Genomic DNA, 27,314 nt, shown 5'->3' on the forward strand with positions numbered 1-27,314 from the left:
AATAAATAAGACATGATATCCAAGATGAAGTCATAAAATATACCAAGGATGTTTGCTTAAAAAGCATATTATAGCCTATGGCTCCAATTTACACACTTGTGGTATATGAATGAGCTTCAACCAAGAAAATCTCAAAAACATCACAACTAACAATAAGGGAAGTAAAGCTAGTTGGAATGTTTTGAGAGAGGCAACAAGTATCACAAATACGGAATTATTTCACAATTTCATCAATATTGTACACAAGAGCTCTTTGAGGAATTGATATGCAATAAATTGCTAGAGGGCATATTTGTGATAGGTGAATCATAAAATATGATATATATATATATAACCTATCATATGCATCTTCTCAAATTACTCAAGTGTTCAATAAGAAGTTTTACTTTAAAAGGGTTTTTCAAGAACCGCAATATTTTCGAAATAAATAATTTCATGCCAAGATACAACCTACAAGAGGTTGGATGCTATATGAGAGTGCATGAATAAGATACTTGTTACCGAGATGGCAATGGCTTGATGTAGTGGATAAGAGTTCATCGATCATCCTAGCTTGACTCCAATCCTCATATGGTGACAACACCTTCCTTATAGATGAGACAAGCCTCCATTGCATCTCCAATGTACCTAAAACATCATTCAAGTACATCTTGGTCCCCAAACTTATTGGGTCCAACATGGTTAGACTAACCACAATATATAGAACACACTCCATATAAACATGTGCATATTTAGATGAAATTCGAATTTCATGCACATCTTAGCCATTTAGGATTTGATGGAGTATATCCTACATAATGGATCGAAAGAAAGCAAGCATGCTACAAGCATAAACAAATTACATATAAGCATGCACCAAAACTTTTAAAGATCCAAGAAAGATATACTTTGGACAAAACACCAAAAGAATTAAATAAGGCATAGAGGTGTCACAAAACAAATTTGTTGTCCAAATTATATCTAAGAAGCAAATCACAAAAGATTTGTTCAACAAAGTTCAACAAGTGAACTAAGAAGAAACCATTGAGCATAGAGGATGAAATAAAGCAAACATGCTCAAAGATTTATCTCATTCAAGCTAATAAAATATGTAAGAAGGAATGAGATAGCAAACTCCCCAAAAGAGCAAGGTTCGAACAAATAAACCAAACCCTCACTTTTCACAATGGCACAATGTACTGTAAGGAAAAGGTATGTATTCCAAAACAAACACTTGATATGAATCAAGGGGATTTATCAAAAGATTTTCCAAAGGAACAAGGAAGACATATGGGAGTTATAAAGATTTCTTGGAATAAAATAAGGAAGTAAGAAACAATCCAAGGTGAGGATGATCCAAAAATTCAACCACATACAAGGTTATCAATTGTCAAAGACAATGAGTATATTGGAAATAATTTCCGGTGGAGTATTGACAATGATAGTAAGGATCAACTTCACAATAAAAGGCATAGGGTAAGTATATAGAATTATGCACTATGCACGGATGAAGATTCTTGATAACTTCAACTAGTCACACAATCACGCACGGCAATGATTAGAATAACTTGAAGCAAACGGTGTCCCAAATAAGATATAGAGATATGTATTTGAGGAAAAACCGCACCAAGAATTTCATATTCAAACAAGAGCCCACAAGATGAGTAATAAAATATTTTTATTAGGAATGGAGCTTGTTTGAGCAAACATGTCACCTAGGAGCAAGATAATTAAGAGCATCAACTCTAAGTGGCATAACCTCATATGTTCACATTTTCTAGGCTTGTGATATGTACAAAACATATTACTCCCCCATAATGTGATAAAACATTTCTTTTAAATAAGAGGCAACTAAAATTCAACTAGAGATGATTAATGGATATTTAGAATTTGAATTTCTCATGAGTATGGCACACCACATAGTGACTAGATAATCTTGCAATATCAATACTAAGTGGTGGTACCCATGTACACACATTTTAAAGAAAGAGAGATGCATAAAGCATATCACTCCCCCAAAATGGGATGTTCCATTAACCACTTCAAAGAGAGCCAAATAAGATATCATCAAGGTGCATTAGGCTCAAAACAATACACAAGTATATGGTGAGTCAAACAAACATACTTGAATACACAAGATAAGCAAGTAAGACACAACACATACATACACATATTTGGTACAAAACCAAACATGCAAAGGGGCAAGTAACTTACAATAAACATGAAGAGTTGAAGTATAAGTTACCGCAAAGAGGAACATTGGATATAAGATATAGATGATAATCCATACGACTTGGCTTGGTAAAAATATAATATATGAAGATCCCTTAATTCTTCATGAAGTAGCCAAGTCTCCAATGCCCTCCAGTTGTACCTATTGATCAAGTTTGAGATTGTTGGTCCCCAACCAAGTTGGGTCCTAAGAGATTAGTCACAATAGGCTTGGCAACCCAAATGGTTCTTTTCTTGAAACCACTTTGAGTTCCAACAAACTTGGCAAACACATTGCCATCCTTATCCTTCCCTAGAGAATAATCATCATCAACAATTATAGGGTTAGATAAGGTACCACCTAAGCAAGAAGAAGCAAAGTGCCCCTTCTCACGGCATAAGTAGCAAGTGTTCCCCTTTCTCTTCTTTATTGATTTCTTCTCTTGGGGAACATTATCTTGATTCTTCTTGGGAAGTGGCCTATCTTCAACTTGAGGTCGAGCATGAGCTTGACCTTGACCTTGTGGCCGTTTCCCTTGTTGTTTCTCACTCAAGTGCTTCTTCTTCTTCAATGGGCATGATCTAACATGATGCCCTTCAACCTTGCACTTGAAGCAAACCAACTTGGCCGAATCCTTGACTTTGTCTTGGCCCTTCTTCTTGTTGTTCTTGCTCTTGGACTTGTTCTTGTTATTGGAGTTGAATCCAAGTCCACTCTTGTCATTGGGGGATTGTTGCACACTTAGCATCTTGTCAAGTGTGGATTTCCCTTCATGACGCTTTTCCAAGTCTTTCTTCAAAGAAAGGACTTGGGCCTCGAGCTCTTTTATTTCCTCTACATGGTTAGTAGAAATACAAGTACTAGAGGAAGTAGAAGCTTCATTGTTAGAGCAACAAGGCAAGGCAAGTAATCCAACACAAGGTGTATCACTAGTTTGACTAGATGGATTACAAGGACTAGCACATGGCAATATAGCATTTGTAGTAGAGATTGTGCTAATGTCCACATGAGGCTCACAAGATGTTACCTTAGTGATGCTAGCCTCATGAGCTAACTTTAGCCCATCATAGGAAATTAGAAGGTCATCATGAGAGCCCGAGAGCTTTTTATGACTTTCTTCCAATTCCCTATAATTGCTAGTTAGCAACTCAAGTATGAGCCCTCAACTCAACATTCTCCTTTAAGATAGATGCTTCACAAGAATTAGAGTTAGTAGCACAAGCATCAATAATAGTTTTCTCATTTTCATGCACATAAGATTCCATTTCTTGCTTAAGACCATGAGTTATGCACCTTTCGTCTTTCAGCTCTTGTCTAAGGAGATTGAATCTCCGTTGCTCATTTTCAATATGAGATTCCAACTCCTCAATGGACTCATTTTTTTCTTTGAGTGTGTCCATCAAGTAATCGAATTTGACAAGAGCATTACCACGAAGAGTGCATCTAACATTAAAGAGTTCCTTAAGCCTAGCAACTTCTTCTTGTTCATCATCATCACTCTCATCATTAGAAGATGTGTTGGGATTCAAGGTAGGAGTTACCTTTGGTCCCTTTGCCATAAGGCACATGTGCATACCGGAGGATGACGATGAAGATGTTTCGGAATCTTCATTCATGAGAGTCTTATGCCTCATATATTGTTCAATTTCCTCTACATTGTTAGACAACAAGCAACTAGAGGAAATAGAAGCATTTTGTTCATGGCAAGAAGACAAAGTAAGCATATCATCATGGGATTTATGCAAGCAATTCACACATGATATGCAAGGACTATCAACACAAGCATGTAGATTGTTTTTAGTGCTATATGTGTTCAAGTCCAAAGAAGAAACAATGCAATGGGATATAGATGAAGAATCATCACTATTGAGCACAATATCATCATTGCAATTTTCCTCACCACTTACCATATCATTACCTCGTGTCTTTCTACACGTTGGTGAAGTGGAAGAAGATGAGAACTCATCATGGCCGGAGGTGGAAGCAACTTGGAGCTCTTCATGATGTGAAGGGGAAGAGAGCTCCTCGGAGTCACCACCGACCAATTTAGAAGTGGATCCACCAAACATTTCCTTGAGCTTGATCCACATCTCATGAGACGATTTTCGCTTTATTTTTATCAAGAACCTATGAAAATCTGGTCTCAAAGAGAATACAAGCTCATTAGATACTTGAGCTTCAAGATGTAAGTTTTTCTCATCCTCTAAAGATAGATTTTGAGGGTCCATCGGAGGAGAAAAACCTACATCTAGAAATTGCTCAATGTTTGGACACAAGGTCCGAAGTTTGCAAAGCAAGCAATTTCGCCACAAAAGATAATTTGTGCCAACAAAGAAAATTGTGTCATTGTGCACTATTACTAGCCGACATCTTTACTCTCAAGGCGGTGAAGCCTAAAACAAGGAGAGACCTTGCTCTGATACCAATTGAAAGATCGAGATGTCGCCTAGAGGGGGGGGGTGAATAGGCAATTACAAACTCTTGCGGATTTGTCTTGTATGAGTGCGGAATTAAACTATCGTTTAGTTTACAAGCACAAACCCTAAATATGCTAAGCTCAACTAAGTGTAACAATAGCAACTAGAGCTAAGCAAGATAGGCACAAGATATATGTAGCACAAGTGATAGCAAGATATATGTACTTCAAGCACGATGGCTATCACAAGGAAAGAGAGCTCGGGTATAGAAATAACCGAGGCACGCGGAGACGAGGATGTATTCCCGTGTTCCCTTGCTTTGCAACAAGGTACGTCACGTTTGGAGGAGTGGAGGTCCCACGAAGGATTCCCCGCGCCACGAAGGCTCACCCTATTCTCCGAACCACACCCACGAAGGATAATGGCCCTTTCCTTATGGTTAGCTTTTCCTCCGCTCCGGAGATGGCAAGCTCCACAACCACTTCACAAGCTCCACGAAGGAGAAGCCCGGGCCTCTTCACAATCTTCTTGAAGAGATCACCGGAGCACCAATCACCAAGCCAACTAGGAGGTCACCCTCCAAGAGTAACAAGCTCACGGTCTCTCACTCGAACAAATCGTGGTGGAGAGCTCAACACTATGCAATGATGCAAAGCAAGAACACCGGAGGTGTTCAAGTCCTTCACACTCAAATCCCACCAAAGCAACGAATGCTAGGATGAGATTGGAGAGGAAGAACAAGGGGAAAGTCAACCAAAGACTCCAAGATCTAGATCCCAAGAGTTTCCCTCACTTAGAGAAGAAATCGATCTGGTGGAAGTGTAGATCTAGATCTCCTCTCTCAAATCCTCAAATATGAGCAAGAATGATTGGAGGAATCAGGGGGAGAGCAAGTTCTTAAAATAGTAGCAATGGAGGAGAGAGAATGGGAAGAACTAGTTGCTCAAGGTGGAAGAAGGGTCTATTTATAGCATGGGAGAAAATATAACCGTTGGAGAAAAAACTGTGTGCAAATCGCATAAAAAACGCCCGAGAAAGAGCCCGGCCGGTTGCCGGGCCGGCCGACCGGCTTGGGCCGAGGAGCCCGGTCGGTGGCCCGGTCCGACCGGCCCAGCAACCGGGAGCGGCCGGAGGCGCACTGGGCGGCGGACAGGCCTGAGGCCGCGCGGGGAAGCCAGGCCGCGGCTGGGCCGGCGGAGTGGTGAGGCCCAGCACCGGCCAGGAGGCTAGCCAGCCAAGGGCGCGCGGGTGGGCCGGCGGAGCCAACGGCCCAGTTGCGCACGGCGGCGCGGAGGCTTCAGGCCGCGCGGGGGCGAGCGGCGCGAGGCGGCCCAGGAGAGGCGCCCGGTCGGACCGGGAAGCGCGCCGGGCGGGCCGGTCGGCCACCGGGCCTGCGACCGGACACGGGCCCAAAGGCCACTGGATCAGCCCGGATGGCACCGGTTCCCAGGCCGGTTTTCGACCGGGTGGGCCGGCGCCTGGCCCGGTCCGGCCGGCTGGGTCCTTCCCCTTTTTTTCTTTCTTTTTCTTCTTTTCTCCTTTTCTTTAATAACTAATGCTCCCGAACTCCGAATCGCATGAAACCAATTTTGTTTGGAAGATAACAACAAATGCTATCTTATAGAAAGTGAAAACCCAAGAATCTGTAGGAGGGGATTTTATCATGAATATAAAAGGTAGAACCTTATATCATGAATAACCGGTAAAATCACCCAACCTCGAAAACGCAATAGAAGATGCATGTGAACTCCGTTTTCGATGAACTTGGGCTTGTTGTAAAGCTAGCAACAAGCTCAAGAACCTCACACCGAGAAATACCAAGAAGAAATAAGAATATGCAACGCATGCAAGGATTGAGCTCCCTAAGACGATGTGATCAAGTTACCCAACCGAAAGCCCCTCTTGATAGTGCGGCTATCTATCCTATAATCCGGTCTCCCATCAACCACCTCGAGACCGGTAAAAGGAAAACCTATCAAGGTCATACCTTTGCCTTGCGCATCCCATCACTTGATCATTGTCGCTTCGTGTATACTCACAAATGCTCCCCCATACACAATGATGGGAAAGCTACATTGATGCACATCTTCACATGTCCACTATCACCAAATGGACGGCAAGCTTCAAGCATGTGATCCACTCAAGATGCTCATCTTGAACTTGCCCAACTCAACCTTGTATCTTCTCATACTCACTTGAGATAGAGCATGGCTAATATTGAGTTCCACATAAGAACTCCATCTTCATTTCTTCTTCTTGATCATATCACAAATATATCTTCATACCGATGATCTTGATGCCAAATCACAAGGTATATCTTTATCTTCATGGCATCCATACTTGAATCCAACACATGGAGAGCAAGTAGTACCTATGGAATATTCCTTCATATAAACTCAATGAAAACATTAGTCCATAGGGGTTGTCATTAATTACCATAACCACACATAGGGGCAATGTACCCTTACAGTTTCCACTCCGCATTCCGAAGTGTCCTATAATGTATAGGAATACCCAGATACTTGAAAGGTAAAGATCGAGATGTCGCCTAGAGGGGGGGGGGTGAATAGGCAATTACAAACTCTTGCGGATTTGTCTTGTAAGAATGCGGAATTAAACTAATGTTTAGTTTACAAGCACAAACCCTAAATATGCTAAGCTCAACTAAGTGTGACAATGGCAACTAGAGCTAAGCAAGATAGGCACAAGATATATGTAGCACAAGTGATAGCAAGATATATGTACTTCAAGCACGATGGCTATCACAAGGAAAGAGAGCTCGGGTATAGAAATAACCGAGGCACGCGGAGACGAGGATGTATTCCCGTGTTCCCTTGCTTTGCAACAAGGTACGTCACGTTTGGAGGAGTGGAGGTCCCACGAAGGATTCCCCGCGCTACGAAGGCTCACCCTATTCTCCGAACCACACCCACGAAGGATAATGGCCCTTTCCTTATGGTTAGCTTTTCCTCCGCTCCGGAGATGGCAAGCTCCACAACCACTTCACAAGCTCCACGAAGGAGAAGCCCGGGCCTCTTCACAATCTTCTTGAAGAGATCACCGGAGCACCAACCGCCAAGCCAACTAGGAGGTTTCCCTCCAAGAGTAACAAGCTCACGGTCTCTCACTCGAACTAATCGTGGTGGAGAGCTCAACACTATGCAATGATGCAAAGCAAGAACACCGGAGGTGTTCAAGTCCTTCACACTCAAATCCCACCAAAGCAACGAATGCTAGGATGAGATTGGAGAGGAAGAACAAGGGGGAAAGTCAACTAAAGACTCCAAGATCTAGATCCCAAGAGATTCCCTCACTTAGAGAAGAATTGGTTTGGTGGAAGTGTAGATCTAGATTTCCTCTCTCAAATCCTCAAATATGAGCAAGAATCATGGGGGCCGGGGAACAAGAGAGAGAGCAACTTCTTCAAATGCAACAATGGAGGTGAGAGAATGGGGAAGAAGTAGTTGCTCAAGGTGGAAGAAGAGCTATTTATAGCATGGGAGCAAATAAAACTGTTGGGGAGAAAAAGACAAGAAAAACGGGCAGAAAACGGCTAAAAAAGACAGCCCAGCCGGCCAGCAGGCCGGTCGACCGGAGCCTGGGCCGGAGAGGCCGGTGGCCTGCCCGGTCGGACCGGCCCACCGACCGGGGCTGGGCAGAGGCGCGCTGGGCGGCAGAAACGCCTTAGGCCGCGCGGGGGGAAGGGCCAGGCCGCGGGGTGGGCTGTCAGAGCGGAGAGGCCCAGTCCGGCCAGGAGGCCGGTCCGGCCGGAGTGGCCGCCGAGCGGCCCGGTAGGAAACCGGCGCCTGGGCCGGGGGAGGCGGCGGCCCGGTTAAAGTCCGGTCGGACCGGAGGGCAAGCTGGGCTGCCCGGCTGGTGGGCCGGTGGCCGCCCGGTCGACCGGGTGGGCCGGCGTGCGGTCCGGTCGACCGGTCGGAAACCGGGCAGCCGTCCCCTTTTTTTTCTTTTCTTTTTCTTTTTCTTCTTTTACCTTTTCTTTAATAACTATTGCTCCCGAACTCCGATTAACATGAAACCAATTTTGTTGGAAAGATAACGACAAATATGGAGACTCCTCAAAGAACATTTTAGATGATTTTTAGAGAGGGAGTCTCCCACCGTCAAGAAACGGTGAAGACGTCCAAACTCGAAAACGCAATAGAAGATGCATGCGGATTCCGTTTTCGATGAACTTGGGCTTGTTGTAAAGCTAGCAACAAGCTCAAGAACCTCACACGAGAGAAACACCAAGAAGCAATAAGGATATGCAAAGTATGCAAAGGATTGAGCTCCCTAAGACGATGTGATCAAGTTACTTAACCGAAAGCCCCTCTTAATAGTGCGGCTATCTATCCTATAATCCGGTCTCCCAACATCCACCTTGAGACCGGTAAAAGGAAAACCTAGCAAGTCCATACCTTTGCCTTGCGCATCCCGCTTGATCTTGATGATAACTCTTCAAGCTTTACTCAAGCCGGAATGCCTCACTTGATCAATGTTGCTTCGTGAAGACTCACAAATACTCCCCCATACACTATGATGGGAAAGCTCCATTGATGCACATCTTCACATGTCCATTATCACCAAATGGACGGCAAGCTTCAAGCATGTGATTCACTCAAGATGCTCATCTTGAACTTGCCCAACTCAACCTTGTATCTTCTCATACTCACATAAGATAGAGCATGGCTAATATTGAGTTCCACATAAGAACTCCATCTTCATTTCTTCTTCTTGATCATATCTTCATACCGATGATCTTGATGCCAACACACAAGGTATACCTTTATCTTCATGACATCCATACTTGAATCCAACACATGGAGAGCAAGTAGAACCTATGGAATATTCCTTCATATAAACTCAATGAAAATATTAGTCCATAGGGGTTGTCATTAATTACCAAAACCACACATAGGGGCAATGTACCCTTACAGTAAGGATCTAGATTCACACTCAAAAATATTTCTATATTGGTCCTCCATATCCTTTGCCTTACCAAAGCAAAAAAAAATCACTCTTGTGAAAGTTAATTTTTAAACCCGGTAACTGTTCAAAAATGCGTAGGATAAGTTTCATATTAACGGTCTTAGCAATATCATATTCCAAAAATAATATTGTATCGTCCGCGTATTGAAGAATGGAGATCCCCCGTCAATCAAATGTGGTAACAAACTCCCCACTTTACCCTCATCTTTAGCACGGGCAATAAGAATCGCTAACATATCAGCGACAATATTAAAAAAAATCGGAGATAGAGGATCACCCTGACGTAGTCCTTTTCTAGTTTGGAAATTATGACTAGTAACATCATTAACCCTTATTCCCACACTCTCACCTTGCACAAATTGTTTTATTCTATCACACCAAATAGGATCAAAACCCTTCATACGTAGAATTTGTAGCAGAAAGGGCCATTTCACCTTATCACACGTCTTTTCAAAATCTATTTTAAAAATCACCCCATCAAAAATTTTCCTATGCATTTCGTGTATCGTCTCATGAAGGACTACCACTCCTAAAATATGTATTCCCAGGAATAAAAGTTGTTTGTGTAGGTCTAATCACTTTATGAGTTACATTAGAAATACGGTTTGTCGCAACTTTACTGAACATTTTAAAACTTACATTAAGCAGGCAAATTGACCTATATTGCTGAATTTAAGTCGCATTTTCCTTTTTAGGGAGTAGAGTAATCACTCCAAAATTCAATTTATACAAGGTAGGTCACCTTTCTGAAAGCACTCAAGCAATACCATCAAATCAGTTATGAATAGATTAGGCATGTTTGTTGTAAGACCTTGTTTGCCTTTGTTAAGTCTGGTAAGGACACATACAATGGGATGATGTCAGCCTTCCCTTAGAGATGCCACGTCTGATATTTGCTTAGTTGGAGGAGAGAGAATGGAAAGAGAGAATGTTGCCTTCCCTTAGCTACGGGATCATCTCTTCGGAAATAAGGAAAGATTATTTTCATTTTCTCCATTGTATCACATATGTCTTCCATTAGCAACAAATTTTCTACCAAAATTTAATTATTCAGATTAATTGCTAGAGATTGTTGTAAGAGATAATACATTGTATGACTTATATCTAATGCTTTCTCTAGCTAATGTGGCGGGGTAAGGAAAGGCATGTCTTCTCTACCATTATACATGCCCTAACAAATAGATTAGGCAGGTTTGATTCATATATGGAACTGAATCGAGCCAGAAAATCATACGCCGTTTCAGTTTTAATCCTACGCAAAGTGCAGTTAGCGCCCCATATAAATAGGCGAACGGACGATTGAAAGAGCCCAGCCAAGCCTAGCCAACCGATACTACCCAATACAATTTACATTTTTTTTTCATTACCTACTTTTCCTCTATCATTCCTCTCCGCCGAGCCCTAAAGGCTTTGGTTTGGTCGAATCTTGCCTTTCTTTCCTAAAAAACAGTCGGTTCTCCTCCATGGAACTAAGGGATTTTTATTGCTTTGTTTGGAAATCAATTGTTCATCGTCACGAAAGCACGATAACTATCCTGGTGTTGCGTTACTGTTTTGTATGAATTAATAATTATATTTGTAATCGGTTGCAAAGAGGTTCAAATTCTAAGACTAAACCTTTTAACAACAAATCTGATAGCCAAGACCCACAAGCCAACGATGATGTGGCATCCACATGTCATACATATTTGGCAGAACCTCGTAAATATAATAAATATTATAAAGGATGCTGTAGATTGTTTCAAACAATTTTCAGATTTGTTAGTTAATATTTTCTTAATTACTAAGATTTTTTATATTTTTGAATATATTTGAAAAAATAAGAACTAATCGGAGGTTGGGTGGTTAGGATGATGGTTGTACCCTAGCCCAACAGAGTTCAAACCCCAGATTTTACATTTGTGTGTCTCATAAAGGCGAAATATTCATTCAGTGGAATGCGATGTTTCCATTGACAACGAGGCGCCTGTGGTGACTTCGTCAATTTCAAGATCCAATTCGCTGGTTCAGTTTTTCGAATGTGCTCATAGGGGTAATGTGTACGTGTGTGCGTTCATAGAGGTGTGTATCCACGTGTATGTGAGTATCTCCGTTTATACTGTGTTTCTCAAAAAAAAAAAAAAAATTGAAAAAAAGGCAAGTTGGTGACCATGGACGTCACATCATCACTGACTTGTGAACCCTAGCCATCATATTTCTTGTTAAACAGCATAACGACCCCAGATTTAGACCTATGTACAGATTACACATAAGGTATCTTTTTGTGCGTAAAGTATTAATTTATGCTTTTTATCGGAAAAAATGATACACGTAAAATGAATAGCTTGTGCAAGGCATCAATAACAAATGGTTTGTACAATTTGCTTCTGTAATCTTATTTTGTTCAAATACGACAGAAGGATCACATCGCTCTCGCTCGGTCACCACAGTGATGAATAATTGCTTCCCGTGATCCGCGGTGCGGTAGATAGATCTAGGAGATGCACCAGCTACGGCTGTGTTTTCACCCACTTTTTTCTTCCCTGCCCCACCCGCTTGCTTGTTCTACTTTTTTTTTTCAAACAGGATGCTAAGACCTCTCGGCTCCCGCCTCTGCATTGAAAATTATGGGAGAATTTTCATTGGTATTTACTGGTCTATGGTTTATTATCTATTTTTGGTTGCCTTCAGAAAAGTACAAGATTGTGTCTTGGAAGAAAAAAGAGTTTGAAGACCTTAAAAATTTGCTAGTATCTTTTAAACTATTTTGTAATCGTTGGAGACAGCTCATGTATCTATACCATGTACTATTTGTTATTATGAATATATGTGATATTAATTATCAAAAAACGTAGGTACGAGAAAAACACATATTAAAATGCTCAGAAGACACCATTCAACACCTACTTACGGATAATGGGTAAAGATCGTGCCATCACGGCCTTATACCGTTAAAACACAAACGCCTTAGCTAGGTACCGATGTCATCACCGAGTCACTCTATGACAAACTGGGAGCATATATTCGGTCAAACAGACCATCAACGAGCACCTAGCGCACATGCTTTTGAAGTCGTCACCGCTATCTAATGGTGGAGCAATCTTTAGGGAAGAGATCCCCATATTTGTTGCTAGACCTACTGTCGACGCCAACACGATGACAAACAACGCCACCAACCTTCGCACTCCCATCATCACGCGTCCACCGCCACCAAGACCTGTTGTGCCACGCAACCGAGACTCATTATCTTTGACGCGAAAGAAACCACACCGATCCACCTCGTGAGCCTTCTAGACAACACATGCTCCCAAGTCGATGCTCACAGGAGGGAGAACAACGCCACATGTCGCCATCGTCCGATTTGAGAGACCTAGGAGCAACCCAAGCGAGGAGATGATAGGTTACAATGATGATGCCTTCAAAAAGGTAACGGTCTGAAGATGCCGCCATCGCACACCATGACCTATGTCAGAGCTTTGTTTTCACTTGCTGTCTCGCCTTCCCAAGTCGCAACCAGTTGGACCCATGTAGTGCCGCACCCCGAAGGTGAACATAACCGCGGGAACCGACAAGGCTCCAATAGCCCCTCACCACCCCCTCCACGCGGTGTTGACCCACCATGGACCATATTGACGACAAATATGCGCATGAAGGCTGTCAACTCCATTCACCACCAGACATCAGACACCGCCAACCATGTGGTGGGCCGCCATCGTGCACAGCTAGGATGCTCCTCCTCGACTATTGCACACAACCCTTCCACGGGAATCGCCACAGCGATGCCCAAGAGCTGTTGTCGCAAGCCTCCAGGCCGGGCATCTTTCGCGCCGAACCCGCCACTACCATTGTGGAGCGCCAATGGCAGCGGCAGACGGGGACACGTCGTGAGGAGGAAGCTTTAACGCCGACTAGGGTTTCTCCCCTAGCGCCTCCCTAGGGAGCGACGCGGGGAGCCTATTGGTCTATTAGAAATTGAGATGAACATGCATCGTTGAATTGTTTGCTAAAGTTGTTGGTCAACAAAGTCTGGAAGTGAGGGCGGTCAATCGCGTTCCCACCGCGCGTGGCCTGATCGAGTGGGAAATGCATGACTAGATACATTTCACCGGCCTGCCTTTTGTTATTAGACAGAAATTCAGAACTGATGCTGAAAGGGAAAAAAAAAAGCCTCCGCGTTCTAGAATGTCAAATGAAGACCGTGAGGAACCATAAGTCAGATATTAATCAGGACGATCTCTCCAAATTCGACCTTGCAAAGCTACGACTGACGTGAGAAAAAAAATCCATTTAAGGACTGAAGCCGGAACGAGAAGCTTCTACAGAACAGAATCGAAGACCGCAAGGGAACTGAAGTCACGCTTTTGCTCTTCTCCGATCAGAAGACTACCTAACCAGCGAGGGGGAGGAGCCTCAGTTTCGTCGGACGAGAAGTTGCAAATCGCATTGCAATCCAATCTGCGACCAACAATAATCAGCTGCCTCTCGAGGTTCGCATTACAATCCACATGCCAACTGATATAAACCAACTCGAAAATACAAAACAGGGCTACTTAATAATTACCACAGTAGCGATTCCGGAAAGGAAAATTCAATTCGGCTCCAGTGTACTCCTCGATCGACCCGACAGCTGGAAACACGAGCCTCGATCGCTGTCGGCCTGAACTGCAAATGACAAGGACGCTGCGCGTTCCTGCTCGCCACAATACAGCAACTCCGTGTCTTCTTCCTCCTCGTCTCCTGCCGTTGCGGCGATGGACGACCTAGACCACACGACGCCGACCCTCGTGAATTCCACGCCTCCAACCAGCACAGATTACTACTCAGCGGCAGGTGTCGGACGAAGCATGATTCTCCCATTATTATCTGCACAATCTGACGGCGAGACGAAGATAGCTACAGAAAGAATTAGCAAAAACGACGAAGATCCCAACTCACGGAACTCCGAAAGCAACACTTCCGTGCATCATGTGCCCCCGATAGGGCGATAGGCATGGCACGTCGTGGCCGAGACGTGTCTGGTTGATCCTAAGTACTGGATAGAGCTCATCCCTTAGACTGGTACTGCCTGTCATGAACTCATGACCATCTATTAGAAAGGGAAAAGGAGAAACAAAAAAGAAACGTCTTTTGAAGTTCGTTTTGCGTAACATCGAGTATGAGAAAATTTCACCGATTGCATTATTTTGTTCATCCAGCACAAGAAATGTACTATTGTCAGCTGATCCGCTTACTAATGATTTGCTAATTCTAGTTTGATTTGAAACATTTATTTATATATACATATCAAATAGAATACTCACAGTGTTATTTAACAGTAATTTGCTCATACATTTCAAAAAATTACTCAAGATTTGAAATATTAGTTTACACACATCCAAAATAACATATTTACGATACCATATGACAAATTTGTTCTTGTATTGCAGTAAATGACGGTTCTTGGCGCCCACAAATGCCTGATAAATTTCCAAGGGATTGAGAGATAGCAAAACCGAATAATAGAAGATAACTTTATGTGTCACAAATTTCACTAGAATCCAAACACTACCAATCCATAAAACAGTTATAAGACAACCACACCAATCGCCACTTGTCAATCATGTCGTCAAAGGGGAATCGTCTCGAGGTCATAGAAAGTTCAAATCTATGAGAAATTTTAGGATATTTTCTACCCTGATATTTTTTGTCTTGCCCAAGCTAAAAATGCGTAGTTCCATCACAACATAAGCCCACTCCGCCAAGAAAAAAAATTCCAATTAAAGTGAGTGGAGGACTAAAGGTTCTTATTTATATGTGCAATGAAGGTTCCAATTCCCTCTCAGCTTCACTAGAAGTTGTCCTATAACAATGAGCCTGGGAAGAAGAGTTTAGACATGACCAATAGAGCTCGGGTTGGATAGATAAAGGGAAAGGAAGAACCGACATCTGCAGGAGGTGGCACGGTCACTTATGTTTTAGATAAATGTGCCAAAGAATTTCTCGAGTGAGGCAGTGATGACAGCAGCGTACCTCATAAACCGTATGGATATCAGCACACTCAATCACAAGTTTCTTTTTTTCGAGAATTGTAGATCCTGGTTTCTTAATAGTAGTATAATGAATTCACCAAAAGTACTAAATTTCAAGATAATTACTCATGTATGTGTCGGTAGTTAGATATTGAAAAGTATTATTTGCACCCTATAAAGTAATGTATTTAAGTAATAAAACGCCTTTTAGAGAGATAAAAAATGAGGTCATCAGTATTCGAAAAATGAAGACGAGGTGGTAGCTGATGTCAATATACTCCCTCCTTCCAAATTTAATGAAATTTGACTTTGACCAAAACTAATATACGGAGTACATTCTACTAAATAGGAAGGAGGTAGTATCTACGGGACAAAAGAGATGTTGGATTATCAAGCTTCATGAATGTCTACGCTCCTTTTTTTTGAGTCTTCATGCATTAGCCAACGTATAACCACAAGCCCGAACTGAGAGAGTGGCCATTGTACTTCTCTCACGTCTATGTTTTATTTTTGTGTCTTGATGTGTTCAGTATAAATGGGGACATGCCCCAACATATTTTCATTGCGTGACTTGGATATTAAACTTTGAACTTCGGTATTTTGCCACTTGGATAGTGTGATTCACTTATACACTTCGCAACTTTGCCTTTCTCCACAGAAGGAGAGAAGAGAAAGTTGATACATGAATAGAAGAAGAACAATCGCACATATGAATGATTAGGCCAATACGTGTACAAAGAGGAGGGCTACAAAAATTCATAGAATAAATTGCGAGAACAAATACTCAAACTCGACACCCTAAGCTATTATACCATATGAACATTCATGCACTAGCCAACACTGCTAAAAATCTGAACTAAACTGAGGACCGATCATTATAGTCTAACATGGTCTATCTTAAATGTTGAAATGTCACCACGAAAGAAAAAGTCAAGTTCCGCATCCTAGATAAAATGGCACGTGCCAAGTTGGCGGAATCCAACTAAGTGCTAATCTGATTGTGAGTGATCACGTGCTCTAAGTGGCAAAATACCCTCTCTGATTCGAAATAAATGGCTAAAATTTATTGAGGTAAGATATATATAGGTATATTCATATCTTAGCGTGAAAGAAAAGATATATCCATATCCAGATAAAGATGAACCACTTATTTCGAAGGTATACGAGTATATATCCACTGACTAAGCAGGGCCTCGCAGAGATCCAGAGATCACAAAAGATATGGCTTTGCTCTAGAAACTGATAAATTTTAGAAAAACATTTTATTACTTTTATTACGTATAGATATGGATAAAGATAGATATGTTTATCCAGAGGCCGGAGAAGATATGGTTTTGCAATAGAAACTGCTCCAGCATCTGCTAAGAAAGAATGGATATATCTGTATGAATTATGTCTCCTATTAATATTAGATTTTCAAATAATCGTAGTGGAATCAATGTGGCAGAAATCAAAAGAGGATCCTGGCAGCAACCGTTGATTCCCCATCGAGCGGCTCCTGCAGTGCCCCGCTCCCCTTCTTGTACGGCGGGAGAGGAGACTTGTGTCACTTCACTTGCTCTGTCTGATCTTGTGAGTGTGCTCTGTCCCCTCACCAGCCACGAGTGAGTGCCCGTGGTCGTAGGTGAAGTCGTCGCGCGCGCGCGGGAGCCTCCCTAGGCCGGATCGATCCCTGCCGGCGGCCATGGACAAGCTCGGCGCGAACCCGGCCAACTCGAGCCCGCTCACGCCGCTGGGCTTCCTGGAGCGCGCCGCCACCGTGTACGGCGACTGCCCCTCCGTCGTCTACCACGACACCGTCTTCACCTGGTCCCAGACCTACCGCCGCTGCCTCCGCCTCGCCTCCGCCCTCGTCGCTCTCGGCGTCTCCCGCCGCGACGTCGTAAGTTGCCACACCTCCGCCGATCCCGCGTATTGAATTGAGTTGCCGGAGTGAAATCGAATTTTGATTTGGTCATCGATGGCGTGAACTTGGCCAGGTGTCCGTGCTGCTGCCGAACGTGCCGGCCATGTACGAGGCGCAGTTCGGGGTGCCGATGAGCGGCGCCGTGCTCAACAGCATCAACACGCGCCTCGACGCGCGCACCGTGTCCGTCCTGCTCCGCCACTCCGGCTCCAAGCTCATCCTCGTTGACCCTGCTCTGCTCCCGGTCCTCGCCGACGCGCTCCGCCTCCTCCCGCCGGGCCACCCGGCCCCGCGCGTGGTGCTCGTCGAGGACCCGCACGAGAAGGAGTTCCCTCCGGCGCCAGCGGCGGCTCTGACGTACGAGAGGCTCCTGGAGAGGGGCGACCCGGAGTTCAAGTGGGTGCGGCCGGCGAGCGAGTGGGACCCGATGATACTCAACTACACCTCCGGCACCACGTCGGCGCCCAAGGGCGTCGTGCACTGCCACCGCGGCATCTTCGTGGTGACCATGGATTCTTTGGTCAGCTGGGCGGTGCCGGAGCAGCCGACGTACCTGTGGACGCTGCCCCTGTTCCACGCCAACGGGTGGAGCTTCCCGTGGGGGATGGCCGTGGTGGGCGGCACCAACGTCTGCCTCCGGCGCGTCCTCGCCGGTGAGGTCTACGACACCATCGCGCGCAACAAAGTCACGCACCTCTGCGGCGCGCCGGTCGTGCTCAACATGCTTGCCAACGCGCCGGAGGGCGTGCGAAAGCCTCTCCCGGGGAAGGTACAGATCCTCACGGCCGGCGCGCCGCCCCCGGCCGCCGTGCTGCACCGCACGGAGGCGATAGGCTTCGACGTGAGCCACGGGTACGGTTTGACGGAGACGGCGGGTCTGGTTCTGATGTGCGCGTGGAAGGGCGAATGGAACCGGCTCCCCGCAGCAGAGCGCGCGCGGCTCAAGGCGAGGCAGGGCGTGCGCACGCCCGGCATGGCGGAGGTGGACATCGTGGACGGCGACACCGGCCGCAGCGTGCCGCGGGACGGCGCCACCATGGGCGAGATCGTGCTCCGCGGCGGCTGCGTCACCATGGGGTACTTCAAGGACGAGGAGGCGACGAGGGCGGCCATCCGGGACGACGGCTGGTTCTACACGGGCGACGTGGGCGTGATGCACCCGGACGGGTACCTGGAGATCCGGGACCGGTCCAAGGACGTGATCATCAGCGGCGGCGAGAACATCAGCAGCGTGGAGGTGGAGTCGGTGCTGTACGGGCACCCGGCGGTGAACGAGGCGGCGGTGGTGGCGCGGCCCGACGAGTTCTGGGGCGAGACGCCGTGCGCGTTCGTGAGCCTCAAGGACGGGTCGGCGGGGAAGGTGAGCGCGGCGGAGGTGATCGCGTGGAGCCGGGAGCGCATGGCCGGGTACATGGTGCCCAAGACGGTCGTGTTCCGCGCCGAGCTGCCCAAGACGTCGACCGGCAAGATTCAGAAGTACGTGCTCCGGAACCTCGCCAAGGAGATGGGACCAACTCGCCGGGGCGTCAGCAGCAGCAAGATGTAGATTGTGACTAGGTCGTCCTCTGCTTGCGATTGGATTTCCTTCTTAATTCAGACAGGGTTGTTGTCGTCGTAGTTGGCATTGGCATATCTGTTCTTGAGATCTGCAAGTCTGCTGCAAATGCAAGATTCAGTTTTGTGCATGATGCCTGTCGCCCTGCTGATCATGGGGAAAACAATACTTACTATTGTGATACACATGCTTCTTCAATCATAGTTATGAATTGCTAATATCTGTGTGTGCGCGCGCCCCCCCTCCGACTGACTGAATAGGAAATCTAGAAGGTTAATATACGTCCTTGTCTTTCTCCTCATTTTGCTTGGGTTCAGGTCTAAGTCAACGATGTACTTTAGTTTTTTATTTAATAATAAACGTTTTATTACTTAAAAGGTAGGCATTACACCCCGATCTCTGCATAATCAGGACGCAAACACACACAAACCATTCACCAAAAGTTTAAAAGAAACAAAAAGGCAACATGAAGGCGGTGAACTCCGAAGATGGCTATGAACCAATCATGAGATTATACTGCCACCCCTGATACACGTGCTTGTCTCACTTTCTCCTCACCTTGCTTGGGTTTCAGGTCCAAGTCAATGTTGTACATTAGTTTTTTTTAATAATTAACATTTTATTACTTAAAAGGTAAGCATTACACCCCGGTCTCTCCATTAGGCAACTAGAAGAATATATCATGTACAGTACCAAATTCGTTAGTACATAATTAATGAGAACCAATATTTCATCTAGAGGTAGCAATTTGCCTTACGAGCCGCTAAGTCCCTTCTGGAGTCTTTCCTCAACGTTTCCATTCGGCGAAAATGAATCGAGATACCTATGTAGCTTATCGGAAACTGGCTAATCCCACAGCCGAAAAGCTGACCATATAGGTCGGCGTCGTCCTGGCCCTCGCTAAAGCAGAACAATTTACTTTTCTCGAAGTTAATTTTTAACCTTGAAAATTTCTCTAACGTTGATAAGATTAATTTCAGATTTCTTGCTTTCTCTAGGTCATGTTCCATAAAAAATGTATCAGCATACTATAGAATAGATAGTCCACCATGAATCAGATAGGGGAACACCCCTTCAATTTGTCCATCAGATTTTGCACGCGCTATAATGATAGCTACCATACGAGCCACGGTGTTAAATAACATTGGTGATGATGGGTCGCCTGGCCTTAAACCTTTTTCCATCTGGAAGTATTTAGAAACGTCATGATACATCTCAAATGTATCTACTTTTACAAGTACTTTGCTCAATGATTTACTCCGGAATCTCACTATACTTGGATAAAAACTGCTGGATCTGATACTATTTTTAGACTCAAGTTTTCACAGGAAATAAAATCGGGGAAAATACCACGAAAGTTTTTCACCAAAATAAGGGACCTGGAGCTTTGGATCACGAGAGGGGAGCCACGAGGCCCGGACGAGGCCAGGTGGTGCGTCCTACTTCTTTGGGCGCGCCACCCAGGCCCATTCGGCCCTCGGTCGTCGTCTCACCTCCCCTTTCGTGAGGTGCCTTATATACCCTAAAAATTTATCCCACTGGAAGGACACGACGTTTGACGAAACAAAGCTCCGCCAAGACCACGATCTTCGTTTCGGGGGTCAGATTGATCCTGCTCTCCACCCCGGAGAGAGGGATTTCGAGGACCTCTTCATCATTACCACCACCGACATCATCACCAACCATCATGGACTCACTCTCCATCACCATGAGTGAGTGGTTCTCTGTAGGCTTAAGAGGTGGATGGGTTTTGGACACTGTTCAAAAACTAGGCCGATTCAGCGATTACTAGGCCGATTAATCGCTACTAGGGGCATGACCGTGTCGATTACCATTAATCTCTTGTGTTAATCCTTTAGTCTGATTAATCATACCGAAAGTCCGATTACTAGGTATGTTCCCGATTAAGCTGCTACACTTGGTAAAAAAAATTATAAAATTTTCAATGCATATTGCTAGTATAGGTGCTACCCCTCCCCAATAAATTAGGTTTTGTGAAGCTCCCGCTTGATTGCAGCCTCCAGCAACTCGATTTCCACTATCTCCAACTAGGTACTTTCCCTCCTAGACCAGTTACTTGCAGTTGTCCAGACCTCAGATACAGGAGCTCATGCAGGAGCTCGAGGATGCCTTCAATAGGTGTAAGAGAGATCGTACCCTAGGTAGGTGGTGGTTGAAGACAAACTTCAGAGGTGAGAGGAGAAGAAGTGGAAGGAAGGAACGCGACTTCTGACAAGGGATTAACTTATCAATGCCTATGGATTGTAGGCTAGGGTTTAGTTAGAAGTAGAGGGCAAGTAGATCTCGAAGGTTTCAGCCGAGAAGTACTCGACGATTATGAAAACTAGGGTTTGCAGACAATGATTCGATGATCTCCTCGTCCCTCGACTCCCCCTTTATATAAGAGGTGGAGCCGAGGGTTTCGTTTTGTACAAATTACAGAGTCCGGGACGGTTTCTAACTCATCCCGCCAGATTTACAAACAACATTTCCTATTACAATTCTACTTTCCTTAACATATCTTGGGCTCTCGAACCTTCTTATTCTTCGGGTAGTGGGCCTTCGATAAACCTCGGGTACTATCTTTGGCAGGCCCATTTGGGATGCCTATGTCAGTAGCCCCGAGATTTTGCTTGAATCGTAGAATCAGGGAAAATCTCCACTGCTATTCTTATTCCACAATTTAAACTTTTCTATATTTCTTTATATAAATTTCTATATTGCACGGGGATATTGGTAGTTGGGGCTAGTTCATCCGACGGATCAGGTACTAGTTAAGCTGCTCTAGTGGCAATCCGCAAAAACCTACTTCAAGATCACGTCCCTGGACATGATCTCGGGATCTCGGTGCAAACTTCGACGGAGTGCCGCTTAAGGTCTTACCATTACGTCGAGTCCCGGTCAAATTTATCGAGTACCTAACGCGTCCGTTAGGATTTTTCTTCGTATCCGTTGATACGGATAAAAGTAGCGAGCGCGATCTTCGGCGATGCCACGCCCGGCCAGAATAGATCTGGGGTCTTACCTTCGCAAATTCGCGGCATTCAGAAATTGATCGCAACTTTGGCGTTCTGAGAATATATTGTCGAGTGCTTTTCCGGCTGTTGGAATGGCACATTTTATCGAGTCAAATATGAATTATATTAATTTCCCGATGGGAGTATATGTAGAGTTAATTATAACTCGAAATATACTCTCTTGCTTTTCTATCTTTCTTTCTTTTTCCTTTTTATATTTCATCGGGCACGCGAACAGCGTTCCCGATGGGAGTAGCCCCCGAGGCTACAACCAAGAACTTGTGCTTGGTTGTAGGCTCAACATTTTAGTCCACCTTGTCGCTGTATTGCCATTATCTCCCGATATTCTTTCTCTCTCTTTTCTTCTTTTTTTTTATCTCTCGGGTGCGCGAACAGCGCTCCCGATGGGAGTAGCCCCGAGGCTACAGCCAAGAACTTGTCCTTGGTTGTAGGCTCCCACAATTTCTATATTTGCCACGATCGAAATTTTACTTTTCTCGAAGTAGCCCCAGAGCATTTGGGCAAAAACTTGTTTCTGACCAAAGGCTCCCGAAATATTCAAATAACTTCTCCTGTCGCCATTCTCCTTTTATTTTCCTTGTCGACATATTTTACTTTGTCAAATTCTCTTCAGCTCTGTTAATAGTCGAAATTTTTCTGCCTTGTGGGACCATTGTTCCTACCATGTTGACACGTCGTGCAAGTGGGGGACACACGTCCTCCGCTTTTTCTGGCGCACGTACGGTAACGCCTATCTCAGTAAAAATACTTTTTTGCCCTTGTATCTATAAGATCTATTCTCACCACACGATTTCTTCATCCAACGGCCCACTGCTTCACCCAATTCTTATATAAACCTGTCTTCAACCTCCGTTCATCCCCTCGCTTGCGCCGCTCACCTGTTCCTCTTCGCAAATCTTCCCCTGCGCCCAACTCTCTCGAATTTTCCGCACTCGCATACATTGCTCTGCCCATTGCCGTTGATGCCACCGCGTGCGCGTCTGACTCGCCACAGCACTCCGGAATCCAAGATGGCCGCTGAAGATCTTGAATGGGAGAGATCCAAAATCTCCAACCAAGATGTCAATATGCTGAAGAGGCTCGGCCTGATGAAGAAGGAAGACGCCATCCGCTTTCCTAGCGAAGAAAGCTACCCCAATCCTCCAATGGAGTATCGGGTTAGTTTCGTTGATCATCTCATCCGCGGTCTCTCTACCCCAATCCATGATTTCCTCCGCGGTCTTCTCTTTGTCTATGGGATTCAGCTGCACCGGCTGACCCCCAATTCCATCCTTCACATTTCTATTTTTATCACACTTTGCGAATGCTTTCTTGGAGTTGCTCCCAATTGGGCTCTCTGGAAGCGCATTTTCTGCCTTCGCCGCAATGGCGCTCACAACGCCACCTACAACATAGGTGGCGTAGTTATCTGTGTCCGAACCGATGTCGAATTATTTCGACGTCAAATTTCCTGACTCTGTCCAAGGATGGCGCAAAAGGTGGCTCTATATACATGAAGAAAGCGCCAATTCCGTGGAACACAACATAGTTCCTTTCGACGGAAACGCAAAAATTCAACGCCGCTATTCCTGGGACGCCGAAGCTTCCGAAGAAGAGAAAAAGGCGACGAAGCTCTTATGTCTCGTATTCATCGGCTTCAAAATACTCGAGGCAAAGAGTTATCTGGTGTCCAAATCACTGCCTATTTTCTTAGGATTAGAGTGCAGCCTCTTCGGGCTCGCAAAAATCCCCTTTGGACGTACTCTGGTGCCAATGACGCCAATAGGCTCTCCAATGATCTTTCTGTGAAGGACTTGGAGAAGCTTATTCGAAGAATTACCTCGCTGAGTAAGAAGGATCCTATTCCTTCCTCTTGTCGCGTGGGACCCTACAGCTCCACCAATCCTCTCCCTGAGGTATTTTGTCTTCTCGAATTTTATCTTGTTCTGAATTTTCCCTGCATCTCATTGCATTGATATCTCTCTATTTTTCCCTTTGTCGCTATTTTCTTGTAGAATCACCCTACTATGGCGTCCCTTCCTCCTCTTCCTGAGGATGGAGAAGTCGAAGAAATGGGCGTTGTTACTGACGACAATCAAGCTCCGTCCTTTGTGAATGATCCCGTGGATTCTCGAAAGTCTGCGGGATCTTCCGAGGACACCACGTCGATCCAATCTCCTCCTCCCGCTGTTTCCCCACAAAGGAAAAGGAAGAGGAACGATGTCGAAGATTCCGGCACTTCCAAAGCCGAAGAAGTTGTTCCTTCTCCTCCGAAGGCAACTTATGATCCTTATGTTGCATCCCTCGTCAGCTCGTAAGTTCCTCGGCTTCCTCTTTATTTCTGTAATCGAAGTCTTTTCTTGTCTTGCTTTTTATGCTATTGATCCTTACTCGCAGTGATGACGAGGAAGAAGTACCAGCTCGTGACGTAGCTCCTCGGACGAGCACGTCACACACTTTAGTTATTTCAGAGAAACCTGTTGAAGGAGAAGAATCGTCGCCTCCTCAACAGAGATGTTGATACATCTACTCCTCCTTCAAGCCCCCTTGTCCCTTCGCCAAAAAGGGCAAGGGTTGAAATGATCGTTGAGCCACCTCCTCAATTGAGCAGCTCTTCGTCGCAGCTCTTGGATGATGTAAGTTTGTCGATGTCTATATTTCTTCTATTTTGCTTTTGTGGACCCTTACTTTTTTTAATGCCGATGTTTTCCCCTTCTTTCTTCTTCTTTGACAGCCTATGATCAAGGATCTTATCCGCATCGGGTCCCAATTTATTGGGTACCGCGAGTATGCCAGCAGAGCCGAAGGTAGTAACTTTTATACTTACTGTCCTTCCTGAGTTTTGCTCCTTTTTGTTTGTCGCTATTTTTTGATCTTTCTTTCCCCTTTTTTATCTTGATAGAGAAACTTGCAGAGGCCAACAAGCGTGCCGACGCTCTTGCTCACAAACTAGAGCATAGTGAGGCGGCTCGCGAGAAAGCCGAACTTGCTGCTAGCGAAGCTAGAGCTGAGGCCGATGATGCCAAAGCAAAGGCCGCTAGTGTCGAGGAACTGCAGAGAAGGCTCAAAGATGCTGAATCTGCTTTAGACGAGCAGAAAGCTGCACAAGCTTCTCGAGAGCAAGGGATCATCAAGCGTTTGAAATCGCAAAGTCGACGTACGCTGAGTAATATCACCCGTCCCTTCTATTTTATTGTATTTCTTGTTTCTTGGTTTTCGACTAATGTTTTGTCTCGTGTGGCAGCCCAAACTAACCAAGATTTTGATCTGGAGAATCCCGTCAATGACCCTCTCCTTGACGCACTTTCTCTTCTGGAGTTCCATGGGCGCGAAATTCGTGAAGGCGTGGCCAATGCCAGTGCGGGTTTGTCGGCGTTGTTCCCCTACTTCTTCCCGAAGAAAGAGGAACCTTCGACTTTCCTCGCCCTTGCCAAGCTTTTCAATTCGTCGGAAGACCTTGGACTGAAGATGCGTCAGGAGAATATGAAGGTTGCTGTCGAGAATACTGTTGCCCTGGTTGCTGACAGCCAACAGACGCTTGATTGGATGAAGGTTGGCGACACCGATCAGATAGAGCAGTCGAGATGGAGGTCGCTGATCAAGGCGGCCAAGCCCAACACGAAGAAGATCTTGGCGTATCTCGGGATCAAGCCATCTTCGACTCCTAGCTCCTCGAGGCCGGAGGTCTAGTTGCATGCCTCCTTGTTTCTTTTTCTGTTTCTTTTGCTCTTGTCGCCATTTTAGCCTTGGCGACAATTACCCTCTTAGTCCCCCTGGAAAACTTTCTTTTGTAATATCTGTGTAAATTTTCTAGCAAGGAATGAAATTTCTCTTCGTGCTTTTCATTGATCCTGGGCCTTTCTTTTCCAGTTAATATTTGATAACTACTCAACCCCTCCTCGTTCTGCCGCTGCTTCACCTGCATCTTCCTTCTCGAAGAAAGTACTAGTCGATCATAATCTCCTCGAGAGTTCATCAAGCGGACATCTGTCGGAAGATTTGCAAGAACTTCGACAACAACTTCAATCTATGAAGAAACAAACTTTGACCATGATGGAACAATCTCGGAGAGCCTCTGAAGGAGAAAAACTTGCTCTTCATCAAGCCAAAGAAGCTATAGCTGCTAGGGATCTTCTGTATCTTGGAAGCAAAGGGAGCCACAACCCGAGAAAATAGTATGCTTGAGCTAATCTTTGGAAGCTAGCACAGATATGCTAGGTACGTTTTTGCTTTCTTTGGATGCCTCCTCTTTATCTTGCTGTGCCTTTCTTCCAATTTCTTGTCATGTCGCTTTTAACAGGCTCAGTTCTTGATTCTGCTGCCGAAGATCAGAGAGTAAATGAGAGGACAAATCTTCTTGTTAATCTCTCCCTTAATCATGGGTGTTTGTTACGGTCCACTCTCGAGCGAACCCAACAAATTGTTAGATTCCAAGATCGTGCTTGTCGAGTGCGCGATTTTCTCGGTTTTGCACGGCGACATTAACCCTTGTCTATAGGAATCTATTTCCGCGAAACGAGGTTCCAAAAACTCTTCCCGAATTATTGGAGGTATTCAGAGATGCTCCTCGTATCCATAACTTTGTGCGGGCTCAACTCACTGCTGGAGCGAGATTTTCTATGATTATGATAAACATTTGTTATCCAAAGTTGGACCTGACGAAGATTGTTGCTGGTTGCCTGGCCAAGAAGACGCGTCGAAAAAATGATATTGACTCAATCGATGCAATGGTAGCTCCTGTAGCTGAATCGATGATAGATGAACTTCTTCGGATGGACTCGGAGTTTTTTACCAAGGGTTCTTATGCTGAACATAAGACAACCAGGGGTTTGTCCGTAGATACTATCTTGGGATTTAACTGACTTGTATTATATTGGAAACTTTGTATCTTACTCTTTTTGTTTTCCCTCCTCTTTTTTTTATATTTCCGAAGGAATTTATTGTATATTGCTGAGGTCCTTTATATTGTTGAAGCCCCCGAGCCTAACTGAGCGAAGGTTGCATTGTTTTCCCTCCTTGAAATCTATCTTTTCTGTTGTAATAAGACATCCTTGTTTGTCCCTTGGATGGATTGCCAATCTTCGAGTATCTTTGATGTCGAAGTTCTATGTTTACAGGGCGAGGTTTTTAAACCAAGGCACTTACGATTTTTGATGTGTACACTATATTTATGATTGCTGGCTTTCGATTTTGTTATATTTAGCGAGGTATTAAGGTACCAAGGCGAAATATTTCAGTGAATCTATATTGTA

At 44.8% G+C, this 27,314-nt stretch overlaps 1 protein-coding gene across 1 annotated transcript; it reads left to right on the forward strand.

Annotated features, from left to right (window-relative positions):
• Positions 1–17,061: 17,061 nt before the first annotated feature.
• LOC124674942 (2-methylpropanoate--CoA ligase CCL4-like) lies at positions 17,062–19,263 on the forward strand. Its single transcript, XM_047210994.1, has 2 exons — positions 17,062–17,466; positions 17,564–19,263. The coding sequence occupies exons 1-2, from the start codon at positions 17,269–17,271 to the stop codon at positions 19,034–19,036; spliced, it is 1,671 nt and encodes a 556-aa protein (XP_047066950.1). The 5' UTR covers positions 17,062–17,268; the 3' UTR covers positions 19,037–19,263.
• The last annotated feature ends 8,051 nt before the right edge of the window (positions 19,264–27,314 follow it).

The sequence above is a fragment of the Lolium rigidum genome, chromosome 7 (assembly GCF_022539505.1).
Source record: "Lolium rigidum isolate FL_2022 chromosome 7, APGP_CSIRO_Lrig_0.1, whole genome shotgun sequence".
In the NCBI taxonomy this organism is placed as follows: domain Eukaryota; kingdom Viridiplantae; phylum Streptophyta; class Magnoliopsida; order Poales; family Poaceae; genus Lolium; species Lolium rigidum.

Coding starts and splice junctions, on each gene's coding strand:
- LOC124674942 (XM_047210994.1), top strand. CDS start 17,269: ATGGACAAGCTCGGCGCGAACCCGGCCAACTCGAGCCCGCTCACGCCG. Junction 17,467..17,563: donor GCGTCTCCCGCCGCGACGTC/GTAAGTTGCCAC, acceptor GAACTTGGCCAG/GTGTCCGTGCTGCTGCCGAA.